The sequence below is a fragment of the Anolis carolinensis genome, chromosome 2 (assembly GCF_035594765.1).
Source record: "Anolis carolinensis isolate JA03-04 chromosome 2, rAnoCar3.1.pri, whole genome shotgun sequence".
NCBI classification, from domain to species: domain Eukaryota; kingdom Metazoa; phylum Chordata; class Lepidosauria; order Squamata; family Dactyloidae; genus Anolis; species Anolis carolinensis.
In genome coordinates, this window is record NC_085842.1 from 287,964,680 (window position 1) to 287,981,317 (window position 16,638).

The 16,638-nt window shown below is 38.0% G+C and overlaps 1 protein-coding gene across 7 annotated transcripts in view; it reads right to left on the bottom strand.

Moving 5' to 3' along the window:
* ankrd31 (ankyrin repeat domain 31) overlaps nucleotides 1–16,638 on the bottom strand; it is a 79,159-nt gene that overhangs the window by 39,044 nt on the left and 23,477 nt on the right. For all 7 annotated transcript variants that reach the window (XM_008102946.3, XM_016990905.2, XM_008102945.3 and 4 more), the window contains 4 exons: nucleotides 10,675–10,772; nucleotides 9,756–9,880; nucleotides 8,838–8,984; nucleotides 6,271–6,413 (listed from right to left, as the gene is read on the bottom strand). In XM_008102946.3, the coding sequence (XP_008101153.1) occupies nucleotides 6,271–6,413; nucleotides 8,838–8,984; nucleotides 9,756–9,880; nucleotides 10,675–10,772 (513 nt within the window). The remainder of the gene's footprint in view (nucleotides 1–6,270; nucleotides 6,414–8,837; nucleotides 8,985–9,755; nucleotides 9,881–10,674; nucleotides 10,773–16,638) is intronic.

The window sequence follows — 16,638 nt, forward strand, 5'->3', positions numbered from 1 at the left end:
TAATTAATTGATTGATTCCTGTTGGCTGAGCTATATTTGGGCGAATAAGCTCTTCATCGTGGGTGAAAAGGAGTCATATAGGTGGTTGGGCTGCAACATCTAAGATCAGAGAGCTTCAAGTTTCTACTTGTGTCTTTTGAACAAGCAGAAAAATATAGCGTGACAAGGATGGAATGAACATTATAGCTTTCTAATGCTCTTTCCCGTTAGGACTAAACTTTGCGGGAAATTCTGATTTTGGAATGTGTTTTCAAGATCAAAATATCCAACAACACACCAACACCTAATGAAGGCATATACTATATATGAGTAATATTGTCACGTGCAGGGCCTGTCTCTTTTAACAGATAGGCTTAAATGACGTGATTCCCTTTCCTTCATGCATTTAGTTTCCATAGAGTATAAAATAGAATTACCCTGGTTTCCAAATTCCTAGTCCAATACTCAAACCACTACATTGCTGTGTCTTCGTATACTTAAGAAAGTAAGTTATATACAGAAAGTTTTTGTCTCTAAGAAATAATGTATGTCACTGGTCTTAGTCCCTGAAAAGTGTATCTAGGACTGCCACTTAACCTAGAAGCACAACTTACAAACATTACTTTTTGAATTACAACTTTCAGAACCAATCACCAGCATTATCAGAATTAAGAGTCTGAAAAATAATCCAAACTCCGAGAAAAATAGACACAAAAAGATAAACCATGACTGCTATCTTTTGACTTCATTATAAGATTTTTGTAAAATAAAATGAAGACAAATTGGATTATGTCATGTTGAAATAGTATATAAAGTAAATTCTTCCAGAAGAACAAAGAATGGATTTAATCCATGTATGTATTTTACTAATATTTAATACATTTCTAAAAGCAATTAACTTCTTAGTGCTCAGAGTCCAGGGAAGTATGACCAGATTATTAACCAAATGAATGCATGACAGTTGAAAGAAACAATACTGTTTGTGATGATAGGATTTTTTCCCTAAATGTCTGGAATTAGACTAAAGTCCCCCCCATATTCAAACATGATTTCAAGAATATTAGGACTCCCTTGTAACTTTTTATAGAAAAGTTTTAGCTTTTCAGAAATGCATGGACTATCAAGATTATGTGTTTTCTTTCTTTTTCCACTAGATGGTGCAACAGTCTGGTATGGGTAAAGACAGAAAAATGATACAATCAATTAGCTAAAAGTAATGGTTCCTTAGAAAGTCATTTCTTAACATTCATCATTTAAAGATAAAACTCTTGAAATTATGCTAGTAACATGTTAGTTTTACATTGTTACAAAACTAGCAAAATATCCATGATCACCATATCCCCAAACTTAAAATTTAGTAAAACACTAACTACATTACCTAATGAGTTTTTAAATTGTGACTCATTTAAAAATGGCTTTTTACTTAAAATAATTCTCAATTCTGGAACTGGAATTGATGGATTGAACTCATGGAAGGAATCCATAACATCATCCTGAACAGCAAACTCGCAAGTTATAACCCAACAGCCATAGAGCTATTGAGCATTTCTCCAAAAACCTTGGGATAGCAAAACTGCCCAGCAACTAATTACCCTCCAATCTAGGATATGAGTCTTTTGAGAGCACACATACAACAGAAAGCATGTGTCTGCCTTTACTAAACAAACAGAGCAAGCCACATATGATAGGAAATATCACATATGATATTTCAATCAAAACACATAGTACCATATTTCTATGAGGAAGCAATGTGGGGATGTATGTAAGTTCTTCTATGAAGCACAAGATTATTTGCACTAATTAGAAGCAGCTCATAGGTAGATATCTCCCCTTTCCTCTTGCCTGACTAATCACTACCCTAGAAATACTAAATAAATAACCTGGGATCTGTTACAAGCAAAATATTTGCTCTTGCATGCAAAAATTTTCTTTAATAGTAACTTACTAACCTTCTCATAGAATATTAAATTCTTCATACGTCAGCTGCACAGACTTGTCAAGCAACTGAACAGAGTATCTCTTTCACCCAAAACAAGAGTCATGTCTCAAGATTATACATGACTATGAAGGAGCATGAATTCCCTCCCTCCCCAGAAGATATGGCCATGCCCCACCAAAGGAACAAGGCTTCCACACTACACAGCCATACTATTATTCCATGTGAGAGAAGCAAGAGAGATAGAGAACTAGCATCCACAATAGGCAACTAATTGGAAGCCAGGTAGCTCAGCAAGAAAAAGAACAGAAATGAGCAAAAATAAGACCCATGCCATAAGAGGCATTTCAATGAGCACCACAAAACCATATTTCCAGTGCATTCCAGAACAATTATCAGAGATTCAAAATGAGTATAATCCGTTCCTCCAACACAGCAGACTATAACCCCAAGAATGCTACAAGATGGCGTCACTGCAATATTCCAGGGTCCAAGCTCCACTGGCTGCTGATAAGTTTCTGGTTCCAATTCAAAGTGCAGGTTATTACCTACAAAGCCCTAAATGGTTCGGGACCTGCCTATCTTTGTGATTACATCTTCCCCTACGAACCCACACGGGCTTTAAGAAATGCAGGGGAGGCCCTTCCACCTCCGTCTCAAGCATTTTGTGGGGATGAGGGAGAGAGCCTTCTTTGTGGTGGCCCCCGGCTCTGGAACTCTCTCCCCAGGAATATTAGATTGGCACCCTGTCCACATTCCATAAAGAGCTAAAAATGTAGATGTTCCATTGTGCTTTTGATTAAGCAGTTCACAAGATATTCGGCCCCAACTATAACTACCATCAGTTCCTGCACTTTATCCCTGTCCCTCAATCTATAGGTTTAGCTTTTTAATGTACATGTTCTTTTAGTATTAATTTATTATTGGCCTTTGCACTTTTGTCCACTAGCCGTTTATGAAATTCTGCACAAGTCCCCATGAATTTCAGTATTTATTACTGTTCAGACTATTGTTTGCTGATTATGCTGTTTTTATGTTATTGTCCTGCTTAAATGTCTTTTCATTTTATTGAGATATGTTTTAATCTATGTTTGGTTTTAATCTCTGTTGGATTGAGCTTGTCCTCATGTAAGCGGCTCCGAGAGTCCCTTCAGGGAGATGGAGGCGGGATATAAAAATAAAGTTATATATTATATTATATTATATTATATTATATTATATTATATTATATTATATTATATTATATACTAGTTTAAGAACCCGGCAATGCCCAGGTCATTTGAGAATGGTATTATTTGTCTTTTAATGTTATGTATTCTGTTTGGAGTGGGTGAACTATAATTCCCAGAATCGTGGCTGAATCCTCCCGAAACCCTGCCAGTATTATTGGGCGTGTGTACCAGGTGTGGTGCAGTACTCTCTGGATGGGGGTGAAGTACTGTAATTTCCAGATTCCCGGGGCAATTGCCCCGAAATATCTATCAGTATCCACAGCAGGCAATATTCAGTCTGTGTGCCAAGTTTGGTCTAGATTTGTCATTGGCTGGGTTCAGTGGTCTTTGGATGGAGGTGAACTACAACTCCCAAAATCAAGGCCCCTTTCCACAAATACCAGCAGTATGTTCAGTAGGTTATGAGGGTTCTCTGTGTGAAGTGTGGTCCTAGTGCATTGTCGTTGGGATTCACTGTTTCTCTGGATGCAGGTGAACTATAACTCCCTTTTTCCCAAACTTGTCCAATATGTTGTATTGGTTATGGGGGCTCTGTGTGCCAAGTGTGATGCTCATTCATTGCAGGTGAACTATAAATCCCAGTACCTATTACTCCTCAACTTCCAGTCCAGTTTCCTCCAAACCCACCAGTAGTTAAATCTGGGCATATTGGGTCTGCATGGCAAGTTTGGCCGAGAGCCATCATTATTTGGGTTAATAACGTTCTGGGTGTAGGTGAACTACAACTCCTCTATATTCCCCAGTAGGAGTGACAGTGCTCTGACTTGATGCAGGGTGAACTACAACTTCCAGCATGTGGAGTCAATCCCTAAACTCCTCCAGTAAGTTTAGTTGCAGCTCAGTTCTGCTGTGTTTGTTATGCAGAGAGATTGGAAAGGAAAGGGCAGTGGGCGAGGCCATGCAAATTCCACAGCAATGGAGAACCCTGGGATGCCTGCCTGTGGTGGAAGAAAAAGCAAAATCTAGGATGAAATGGTCCCCAAACGAAAGCATTCCTTGGGTGGTGGGCTGTAGTGTTTGGGAAGGATATTAGCAGGGGCTGGGCTGCATGTTCATGGCGCTCGCTGTAACCGCAATGTCAGTGGAAAAGAGTGACTTGCTAGATTCTTAACCCTGGGAACTATAGCCTGTTTGTGGAGGCTGGAGGCTGTGTGAGCAGACATGCATGCCACATACACACATACGGGTTTTTTGCTTTTATTATGGATTTAGATTAGATTAGATTAGATAGATTAGATTAGCTGTGCCTGGCCATGCATTGCTGTGGTTTATGGGAATCATTTGTTGGCCAGGTGGAATGGCAGTGAATAGCCTTGCAGCCTCAAAGCCTAACCATTCTCTGGAGTAGCTGGAGTAGCACCCTCAATCATAGATCCATTTTGAAGCCTGGCTACTTCCTTTGCAGGGGAATTATTGTTTGGCCAGCTTGAATTGCAGTGAATAGTCATGCAGCTTAAAAGCCTGGCTGCTTTCTACATAGGGCATCCTTGCTAGGCCAGGTTGAATGGGACGGAGTAGCCTTGTGGCTTCAAAACCTAGGGGTTTTTCACTCAGGGGAAATCCTGGTTGGCCAGGTTGAATAGCACTGAATAGCCTTGCTGCTTGCAAGCCTGGCCACTTTCTACCTTGCGGAATCCTTGGTTGGCCTGTTTGAATAGCAATTAATAGTCTCGGTATGGCAGGTATGAATGCTGCAATTAGCCACCTTGATTAGCGTTTAATGGCCATGCAGCTTCAAAGCCTGGCTGTTTCCTGCCTGGGGGGATCCTTTGTTGGGAGGTGTTAGCTGGCCTTGGTTGTTTCCTTTCTGGAATTCCCAATTTCCCTGCTTTCAGAGTGTTGCTCTTTATTTACTGTCCTGGTTTTAGAGATTATATTCTGTATTATTATACCACAGTAATTATTACATATTACAGTAGAGTCTCGCTTATCCAACGTAAATGGGCCGGCAGAACGTTGGATAAGCAAATATGTTGGATAATAAGGAGAGATTAAGGAAAAGCCTATTAAACATCAAATTAGGTTATGATTTTACAAATTAAGCACCAAAACATCATGTTATACAACAAATTTGACAGAAAAAGTCATTCAATACACAGTAATGCTAGGTAGTAATTACTGTATTTACGAATTTAGCACCAAGATATCACGATATTTTGAAAACATTGACTATAAAAATGTGTTGGATAATCCAGAACGTTGGATAAGTGAGTGTTGGATAAGTGAGACTCTACTGTATATTTATAATCTTATATTATCTGCTTAGAACTGGATTATATGAGGCCCCTTCTACACTGCTGTATAAAATCCACACTGAAGTGCAAAAACTGAGTTGCAGTTAAACATCAAGAAAACCAAGATTATGGCAACCAGACTGACTGATAACTGGCAAATAGAGGGAGAAAACGTGGAGGCAGTGACAGACTTTATATTTCTAGGCGCGAAGATTACTGCAGATGCTGACTGCATCCAGGAAATCAGAATACATTTACTTCTTGAGAGGAGAGCAATAGCCAACCTCGATAAAATACTGAAGAGTAGAGACATCATACTGGCAATGAAGGTCCACATAATTAAAGCAATGGTATTCCCCATAGTAACATAAGGAAGACTGAGCGAAGGAAGATGGATACTTTTGAACTGTGGTGTTGGAGGAAAATTCTGAGAGTGCCTTGGACCGCAAGAAGATCCAACCAGTCCATTCTCCAGGAAATAATGCCCGGCTGCTCACTGGAGGGAAGGATATTAAAGGCAAAGATGAAGTACTTTGGACACATAATAAGGAGACAGGAAAGCTTGGAGAAGAGAATGATGCTGGGGAAAATGGAAGGAAAAAGTAAGAGGAGCCAACCAAGGGCAAGATGGATGGATGGTATCCTTGAAGTGACTGGCTTGACCTTGAAGAAGCTGGGGGTGGCGACGGCCGACAGGAAGCTCTAGTGTCACGAAGAGTCAGAAGCTACTGAATGAATAAACAACAACATGGGAGCCCACTTGACATGAACTAGACAGTAAAAATAGTAATAAGTCATCATCACTTACAGTTTGGTCAAATGTTCTCACCTATTGAACAACAAGCAATATATGATATACTGGGCTCTATGTTGAAATGTGATGAACTACCTTGTAGTGGCCTCCTTTAACTGCTTCATGCAATGGTGTTACTTGATCTTTTCCTTTACAGTTAACTTCAGCTCCTGCTTTTAAAAGTTCATTTGTTGCTTCAAAAAAACCAGCGACACTGGTTTTATGTAGTGCAGTCCAACCTACAACACATTGGGGAAAACATTTTACTTTCTCTAAGTGAAATATGACCTCTTTTTGTTACAGTTTATACTTGGGCAGGGGTTGGTGGGTACATCTGCAGTGGATGCAGTGGTAATTTTCCTATTTAAGCCACACAGATCTAAACAACCGACAACAAACAACTAGAATATTAACTTTTAGGTTTTCCTATTAAAAGTTAGTAGTACAACTTGCCATCCACATTTAGCAGGTTTTGAGGGGCAGGGAGGCACAATAACAGTTTTGGGGACACAAATAGCTACATGCTACCCACTAGTTTATTTCAAAAGTCTCATAGAATTGTTGTTGGTTAAACTCCTGTTTCTATTTGCATGATGTAATAATGTTCATACATTTCTATCACTTTCAAAATGAGAAGTTATACTTACTGAGAATATTCATTCATTACAATTGAATTTATCCCCCACATGCCTACCTTACTGGCAAGATCTCACCTTCTTTTCATTTATGTGCAATGAGCCTCTCCCTTCTCCAACAGTTTAATTATCTGACGATTGGGAAGTACTCAAGCATCCTTCCCGAGCAGTTTATTGTAGCACCGTTCTTCCTAATGCAGACTGTGAAGGTTTCTACTTGTCTAATATTTGACAGCTCTGACCAACCTACTGCATTGCAGACCTGTTTCAGGGAAGCCAAAACAAACTACGCTGCCACTGAATATGTTGACCTTGTATTCAAGGTCAATGTATTTGACATTGTTTCCAGGTGTTTTCTCAAGATCATAACACAGAAAAATACACACCTGTATCCACCTACCAATCACAGTATCTGACACTCTTTAACTTAATGTTCTAGTATTACAAGAAACTAGTACTGACTCAGCATGTCTGAACTGTGATGTCCTTATTAAATGCATATTCTCTGTCCGTTTAATGTCTAGGGTACGTCACCTACATTCTTCAGGGTGACTCGGTTTCAGACAAAAAAATTGGTAAATGAAATCTGGTGTCCTATAAGATGCATTTAGGTAGAAGAGCCGAATCTAGAATTAGCTTCAGCCCATCTTGCTCAAAATTACTGCAGTTCATATTCACGGCTGCAGTTTCCAAAATCCTCCTTGTCAATGTTACAGCCACAAGAAAACCAACCATCAATGACAACATTTGTAAAGATACCTCATCATGTATAGTTCCCTGTTCCTGGTGAACAATAAAAAAAATTCCTTTCCTTCATCTGAGTAGGAGGGGGTTTCAGCTGTCCCCAAAATAAGACTGAGGGAGCCCAAGCAGGAAGCTTGACTGCATAGCTAGCAGCCTTCTTTTTTGTTTAGGGCCAATTGTGTCTAATCAAGGACCGGAATAATCTTTTCATTTATCTCTGATTTGACTGCCTTAAGTCCCTATGAGGAGATAGGGCAGGATATAAATCAAGTATTATTATTATTACTATTATTATCATCTCTATAGAGTGACTTAAATCGAACCTTCTGCCCAATATGGTGATATACTGAAAGTTACTACTGTCATTGGAGTGCTGTAGCTTCTGTTTTGCATGTCCTAGCCACTTCCTTTGGCTACTGGGCAAATGAGTTTTTCCTTTAACTGAGTGAATCTTGAGGCTTCATGAAATAAGACCTCAGTGATCCCTACAAGCAATCAACCATGTGTGCTGTGTTATATCAGCTCTCTTTTCTTCACTTTGAGTGTTATGCTCCAAATGGATGGGAAAGAATAGAAGATCTGAACCCTTTCCTAGATAGACATCAAGAATATTTCAGCTAGATCTGCTACTAAGGCTGATTAGTAAGGAGATACTGGACCACGGTTGTGTGTTGTATGTAGAGGGTATGCCTTCTTTCATCACGGGTTCATTAATTGCCTCTTTATACAAGAGGCATGTGGGATTTATTTGGGGCATATTAAGCCATCTTCTGAATTATTAGTTTTTCCTACCCCTCCCAGACTGAACATGTTTGGATTGCTTTTGGAATAGTTTATCAGATTTAAGGCCAGAAATACCTGTACAAAAGTGCAGCTGTCATTAAAGCTGAACCGGAAAATGTTTTAACTTTTTACAAGCGCAATTTATTTCATAATAAAAACTACAAATCAGAGAAGAATAATTATCTTATTATACAGAAATGTGTCTATATTCTCTGTGATCATTTAAGTTAAATTTTAATTGAATATTTTAAAACCAAGGGACAACAAAAACATGAATCCAGTTCTAAACATATTGATATTATGTATTATCGAAGCCTGGGTCCCCCTGGGGGAGAAGAGCGGTATATAAATTAAATAAATATAAATATATAAATTGTTTAAAGTACCCTGTTCAAAGTTTACAGCATTGCTTGTTTCACTATGTGTGCATGCATGCATGTGTACACCCATCAGTCTGTGTATTTTTAGTCTATACATATCTATATTGGAGACTGTGCTTACCTGCATCATCCTGAACATCCACATCTGCACCGTTGTGTATCATTGTAAGGATACAATCTAAGTCATCTTCCATAGCAGCCCTATGCAATATAGTCTGACCAGAAGTGTTTTTTCTGGCTAACAGCGAAATGTAATTATATTGCCTTTCTGAGTGAGAAATGTAAACAGAGTAAATAAACTTTATAAAACGAAGTGTAGGTCTGATTCTTGTCATTTAAATTAGCAAAATGAATACAATAAGTTTGTTATGAATCATGAGTCAATGCATTATTCTTTCAGAAACACATCTAAAGACATAAAAGAACAGAATCCAGTTTATAACAGCTTATGTAAAATGTCCTAAGGGAAAATGTCACAAACATACAGAGTTAGGGAAGCAGAATAAACTCTGCTAGATATTACAATTTACTGACAAGAGATTGGCAGGAATAGGTTGAAAGAAAGAAAATAGATTTTATATTAATTAATGAAGGAACAGAAGATAATTCACCTGTTCATAAAGGTAAAGGTAAAGGTTTCCCCTGACGTTAAGTCCAGTCGTGTCCGACTCTGGGGGTTGGTGCTCATCTCCATTTCTAAGTTGTGGCCAGCATGACTGCATGGAGCGCCATTACCTTCCCACCGGAGCGGTACCTATTGATCTACTCACATTGGCATGTTGTCGAACTGCTAGGTTGGCAGAAGCTGGAGCTAACAGCAGGCGCTCACTCCGCTCCCGGGATTTCTAGGACCTATTTAGTATTCATAGCTTAACATCCTATTGTCTGAACTCCTTACCCCAGTCACACACATGGATTGAAACTACTAAACTTTCAATTAAAACATATTACGATTAAGTTCAATATTTTGCAAGTAACGTGTTAAAGTTATGTTGACCATCGGGTATAAACAAAAAAAAACCAAATAACTTTTTCCTACGTTTCTTGGCAATCCTCTGGCTTTTTCTTACTGGCTTAACTTTGAAATTACTATTTGAAGGCGAATGGAGCAATGAACCATTTCCCAGCTGTGAACATTTCTGTGTCTTATCTTTAGTATTTGAGCTGTTGACAAATAAAAGGTTTTAAGCTGCATTTTTATATACCACATTTTAAGCAATACTTTAAAACGTAAAAATATTTCTTTGAAGTAGCAAATTGTTTAACTGTTTTAACTGATTATGTTTTATCTTTTTGTACTGTATATTGGCATTGAATTTTGCCAGACTGTGAGCCTCCCTGAGTCCCTTCGGGTGAGAAGGGCGGCATAGAAATGATGGAAATAAACAAATAAATGAATGAAATATTAATTTAAGCTCACCCAGAATTGAATAGCAATTGTGTTTTTTTAAAAAATTATATCTTTAAATCAAGGGAACACTTTTTAAAGTCTAAGAGCCAAATACACCTTTGGAGAAATTTTGGGGTGTGCACTTCATTGATAGGAGGAGTCACAGAAAAAATATATCAAAAATACATATGTATTTTCACTTACATTTCTTAGTGCCAGCATCTGAGCCTTTTTAGAGACATTTAAATTTTTAGAACAGTAAAAAAAATTGCTCCCAAAGTAGAAAACCAGCAAACAATCATGTGGAAACAGGCATAGTAATCTGAAGGCTGGACTGGGACAACAAAAAAGTCAAATTCAGACCACAGTTCCCCAGTCATGCATAAATAATATCTTTCTCATGGGGATAACACACAGCAAATTTGTATTTCATACTCAAGTTCTTTAGACGATAGTACTATTTCAGCTTCAGTTGCATATCATCTGTTTCATCCCTTCTAGAGATGTTTGGCAACTGGAATTAGGCTCTACATGATTTACAGTAAATTCTTTTTCTCTTTCAACTTACTTCCTGAATGAAGATACTTGGTCAGGTTGTTCACATGAACTGGTATCCTTTGAGGTAGAATTTTCTTTTTCAGCTGGTCTGTCATGGGAATTGATATTCTGGTGATCAGAACAGATTAATTTCTGCATATATTTGTCACAATCGGTCTGTTTCCTTTTTTGAAAACCCAACAAATTATAGATATTTCAGTCATAGTGTTTTCAGGAAATTTTACTTAATATAACATGGTTATATGACCAGGCATTTGAGCATGAGTAGCAGCAGAATCGAGATATGAATATATGACTCACTGACATATAATGTATAATTATGTATGTTTTAATGTATACTCTTAATTTTATTGTAATTGTTAATCTTGATGGATTTTTAAATCTGATGTAAACTGTTTTTGATGTATATGTTTATATTGTAAGCCACCCTGAGTCCCCTGATGGGTGAGAAGGGCGGGGTAGAAGTGATGTAATAAATAAATAAATAAATATAGGCTAGTATTTAAAAATATATATAAACCACAAAAACAGGCAAATTAAATGTAGGCATTTGCCAGATTATCACAAGACAAATTGCTTTAGTTTTGCCAATTTGTCATGGACTTTATTGTAGAACTCTACATTTCTCTCGTCATCCCCCCCCCCAATATTTCATGTATGGTATTTAATCCAGTCTGATGGGACTTTTGAGATGACAGAATATGGAAGAATATTACATGGCACTTCCTCCGTGAAACTGATCTTCTTGTTACTACCAGACAGGAGGACTAGAAGCTGTGCAACAATTCGGAAAGTGAGGATGGAAGCTGCAGGGGAAAGGTGAATTGACTAGGAGGAACTTCTTGATTTTTGATCACTTCATAAGTGGAAACAGTCCATCCATTCACAAGTGGCAGGGCTGAATCCAAACCCCAATTATCATTTTTATTATTTTTTGTGTATTAGACGGTTAATCTTCAATTGAAACTAGATGCACCAAGTAATAAAAACCTTCACTTAATATTCTATAAAGTACTCAAACCATCTAAAATAGTTAACCTTCAGGGATGTTCTAAAAGTGGAATATAAAGCAGACATCTCTCACTTAGTCAACTGGCTAGGTCCACAGCCTTCCTCTGGGACTGTTAAAAAGTGGAAATAGTTGAACAGTAGAAATAACAATATACATACATATACATATACAAATATATATACATTCTGTATTATTATATATCACATTACTGTATGTATGTATGTGTACTGTATGTATAAAATTCATATTATGTTATATGGTGTATTGTAAGTATAGATATAAGTATAAATACTTTTACAGTTTTTAGACTAGGATTTCTGGATGGCGTGATTTTAATAGTGAATGTAATGTTTTAATGTTTAACATGTATTTATTTTAATTTAATTTATATTTAAGCTCAATGTTTGTATGCATTTTAAGGCATTGAATAATTGCCATATGTAAGCTGCCTTGAGAAAGGCAGAATATAAATAGGATAAATAAATAAACACAGTAGAGTTTCCACAATTTCAAAGATGTACCACAAATGATTGAACACAGACTAGAGGGAAAAACGTGGCACTGTGAGAAAACAAACTATCAAAAGAGTGGCTGTATCAGAAATATGGTTTAAGTTCTAAATACAGAATGATCAACAGAGCAGGAAACTGAAAAGCAAGTCATCAAAAAGAAGAGGATGCTTGTATATTTTTCTGGCAGAACATTCTCAGAATTCTAAAAAATATCTTAAGAAGGAAGTATGTCAGAACATTAAATCAGCACACATTTTTTAAAAAGTTGTATGACCATCAATTTTGCAGGCCTGGGATTTTCACTAACAGGAAATATTGTCCAATATTATTTCATCCTAGCCAGTGTTGTTAATAATACACTTATTTACATATCATCTTCTTTAACCTAAAAGCTATATAATCAACTAGTTAAGCAAGCTTTAAAAAAATCAAAATGATACTATGCTAAGAAATTAGAACATAACTACTGGCAGTCCCCAAATTAATATATAACAAAATAGGTTCTGTAGGTTTGTTCTTAAACTTGAATTTGTATACAAGTTGGAGTAGGTACATTTAGGTGAAGCTCCAGCCAAACATATACACACACACAACCGCAGTCAATGCGGAGTGATTATGGAAACTTCAGTTCAACATCTGGAAAACTATACTTCCCATCATTGCTAAGTACTTATTAAACTACTAAGCTATTAAAATTTCCAGTTGGTATGGAAAATCCCAACCAGCTCCCAGGATGCTTTTTCAAGGAAGTATTGGGGGAGATTATTTTCCTCTATATTCAACACAATAAGCATTGGAAAGTAGCTACAGAATTCAAAACATCTGTGGCAGGGATGGAAAATGGAGGTAGGAGAGCAAACAGGAATTGGTGGAGTATCTGGGGAAAGAGAACAGCTATCTAGATAGCACAAACCAGAAGATATGGGATTTAAATCTATCAAGCCCTGTAGGTTTCTTAGTCAAAACTTGTATTTGGCTCTCTTCCTGCATTGGGACCCTCACAAACAGTATCAATTTAGCAGCAATTAAACTGGATTTTAGCCTCAAGTCAATAGCTGTTTTATCACTTGTGGCCAAGTATGATTGTCTTCCAAGGATAGAGTCTTGGATGTGGGCCCATAAGCAGACAACTCTCAACCAGTGATTGTAGAGACCTACCCTATTTACTCAAATCTAATACTAACCTTTATTGGGTAAATGACTTTACCAAATTAGGGTGTGCATTAGATTCACATACTACTATAATATACAGCTGAGCCAAAGCAAAAGGGGAAGCCTCTTCAGGGGCACCTGCAGCTCGTATTTAAGAGATGTCATCTCTAATTTAATTTCCAAGATTCAATGCTATGCAACCCTGGGATTTGTAGTTTGGTGAGGCATCGGCATTCTTTGTCAGTGAAGGCTCACGACCTTTTACAACAGCCCTCATGAGGTCATAGCATTGAACAAAAGCAATTAAAGTGGATTCATTCTAAACATAGGTGTACCCCATTGCTGGAGGCTTTAATGTCCTAACACTTTTGTTTTTAAAGAAGAAATTATATAACTATAGCAACTATAACAGCCAAATTACAAAGAGTGCACCTTTTGCCGCTGCACATTACATTATGAAGCAAATCCTTTTTTTGGTTTCAGGGTTTTGAAAATTGAGGTGTGCATTAGATTCAATGGCGCATTAGACTCGAGTAAATACAGGTATTCTGGATCTGCATGGTCTTTCACAATGAAGAGATAGACTTTCAGATGGAAAGTGGTTCCAACAAGGGTTTGCTTGATGCTGATTATAGACTATAGAAAACACTGCTATTTCTGTTGAGATATCTGAGGGTTAAGAGTCATACAGCACTTCCATAAATACTGAAAATGTATTGAATATATTAAGGGAATATATTAAGGTATCTTCCACCACATCAAGTCTACTAAGGTGTCAGGTTCAGTGCTTTCTACAATGACTATGATCCCATGATTTCAGGGGAAAGTATTTTTCTGTGCTACCATGGTGCGAAGCATTAAGCATTAGACTATGGCTCTGAAGACCAAGGTTTGAATCCTTGCTCAACCATGGAACTCCACTGGGTGTGGGCAAGTCATCTTCTCAGTCCCAGAGGAAGGCAAAGGCAAATGCAAACCTCCTCTGAAACCTGACGATCACCATAAGAAAATACTTGAAGGCACACGTCACCTAACAACCTTTTGCTAGAGATGCCAGGGAGTGATCGTGGGACCTCATGCAAAGCATACTATAACATTTATTTGCAGATTTCTATTCTACTTTTTGATTTACAAAAAACAAAACAAAAAAACAAAACTCAAGGCAGTAAGAACAGCTGCAAGTTTGTGGCAGGAAACATGCTTGCCATGAACTATTTTACAAGTGTCCTTCCAGGAAATGAGGGAAATCTCTTCAGACAGAAAATTTAAATGTATTTAGATATCAGGGGAAAGAGCCTAAACTAGCATCATCCCTTATGTGATTGTTATCAATGTTCAGGAAATTTTATTTTGCTTTATTGGAATGATACTGAAAAGAAATTATCCTCCATGTACAATACTGAAGTGGTACTTAGGAAGATATTTTTGACATATGTTTTGATTTCTCTACTTGTAGAGAAAATCTGTTTAATTTCATCTATCTACCAAATTTGGAAAACAAGCTCAGTCACCTTGTTTGGAATTTACTTTCCCATTCTGAATTTTATTTATGCTCATCCTAAACTTCCTTAAGAAGTGATGTAAGATATTTTGATTTGGGAAAGCTTTCCGGGCAAAGATTCAACCTTTAGCTTTGTGTGTGTGTGTGTGTGTGTGTGTGAGGAGCAACTTGAGTCGCTTCTGGAGTGAGAGAATTGGCCGTCTGCAAGGACGTTGCCCAGGGGACGCCCGGATGTTTTGATTTTTTACCATCCTTGTGGGAGGCTTCTCTCATGTCCCCGCATGGAGCTGGAGCTGATAGAGGGAGCTCATCCGCACTCTCCCCGGGTGGGATTCGAACCTGGCAGCTTTCAGGTCAGCAACCTAACCTTCAAGTCACTTAGTCCACTACGCCATCTGGGGGCTCAACCTTTAGCTGCAATAGCAGGAAATATGTTGCTTAAGGCCTTTGAATTATCACCCAATAACTCATGCTTATAGCCTTCTTAATTCATCGAACCAAACCTGAAAAATTCTCAAGCTGAGTATCCTTTGGCAAGAATCCCACACAGGCTTACACCAGAAAGAATTGCTAAGATACTTCCATGAGTGCAACATATAATCAGTTCAAGAAAAATATAATCATAAAAGAGAAATGAAAATAAAATGTACATATCATAACAGTTCTAATAATTCTGAAGCATTGAAGGTGATTGCAAAATTTTTAAAAAGTAACTAGCTGTGCCTGGGCACGCGTTGCTGCGGCATATGGGAATAATTTGTTGGCCAGGTCGAATAGCAGTGAATAGCCCTGCAGCCTCAAAACCTGGCTATTTTCTTCTTTTGGGAATCCTTGTTTGTTGAGCAGGAATGCAACGGAATAGGCTTTGCTGCTAGGAAAGCTGGATACTTGCGTTCTAGCGGAATGTTTTTTTGGGCTGCTAGAATTGCAATGAATAGCCTTGCTACTTCAAAGCCCGGCTGCTTGCTACTTAGGGGAATCTTTGGTTGATCAAATTCAATAGTACAGAGTAGTATCGCTGCTTCAAAGCCTGGCCGCCTTCTACCAAGGTTAATCCTTTGTTGGTCTGGTTGAATTGCACTGAATAGCCTTGCAGCTTCAATGTCTGGCTGTGTTATATCTAGGGGAATAATTGTTTAATGAGCTGAAGTAGCACCCTCAATCAAAGAGCCTGGCTACTTGCTTTGTAGGGGAATCATTGTTTGGTCAGCTTGAATTGCACTGAATAGTCTTGCTGCTTGCAAGCCTGGCCTCTTTCTACCTTGTGGAATCCTTGGTTGCCCAGGTTGAATGGCAATTAATAGTCTCGGTGCGGCACGTATGAATGCTGCAATTAGTCACCTTGATTAGCATTTAATACTGTGGCTTATGTGCCTTGGCATTCTGGGTTATATAGCTGTGTGGGAGGGACATGAGTCTACACTGCCATATAATCCAGTTCATATCTGATAATCTGTATTTTATAAGCAGTGTGGATGAGGCCTAAGTGCCTGTGCCCTGGACGCCAATTTGGATGAAGAAATTGCTAGGATATGAAGTGGGTGGGGCCTAATGGGGCGGGGCCTACCTTTCTGAACCGTTACTAAAGGGGGAAAACAGCTCTTTTTGTCCGCTAATTTGGGCTTTATTTTTCTAGGTTTTTTTTGTTTGAAAGACATAGACTGGATGACTATGTCTTTTGTGGCCAAATTGGGTGTGACTTGGTTCAGTGGTTTTGTTGTTTACTCCATAGCACATTACATTACATTTTTATATATATAGATAGGCAAATAAGATGCTGACCTAGACATATCATAT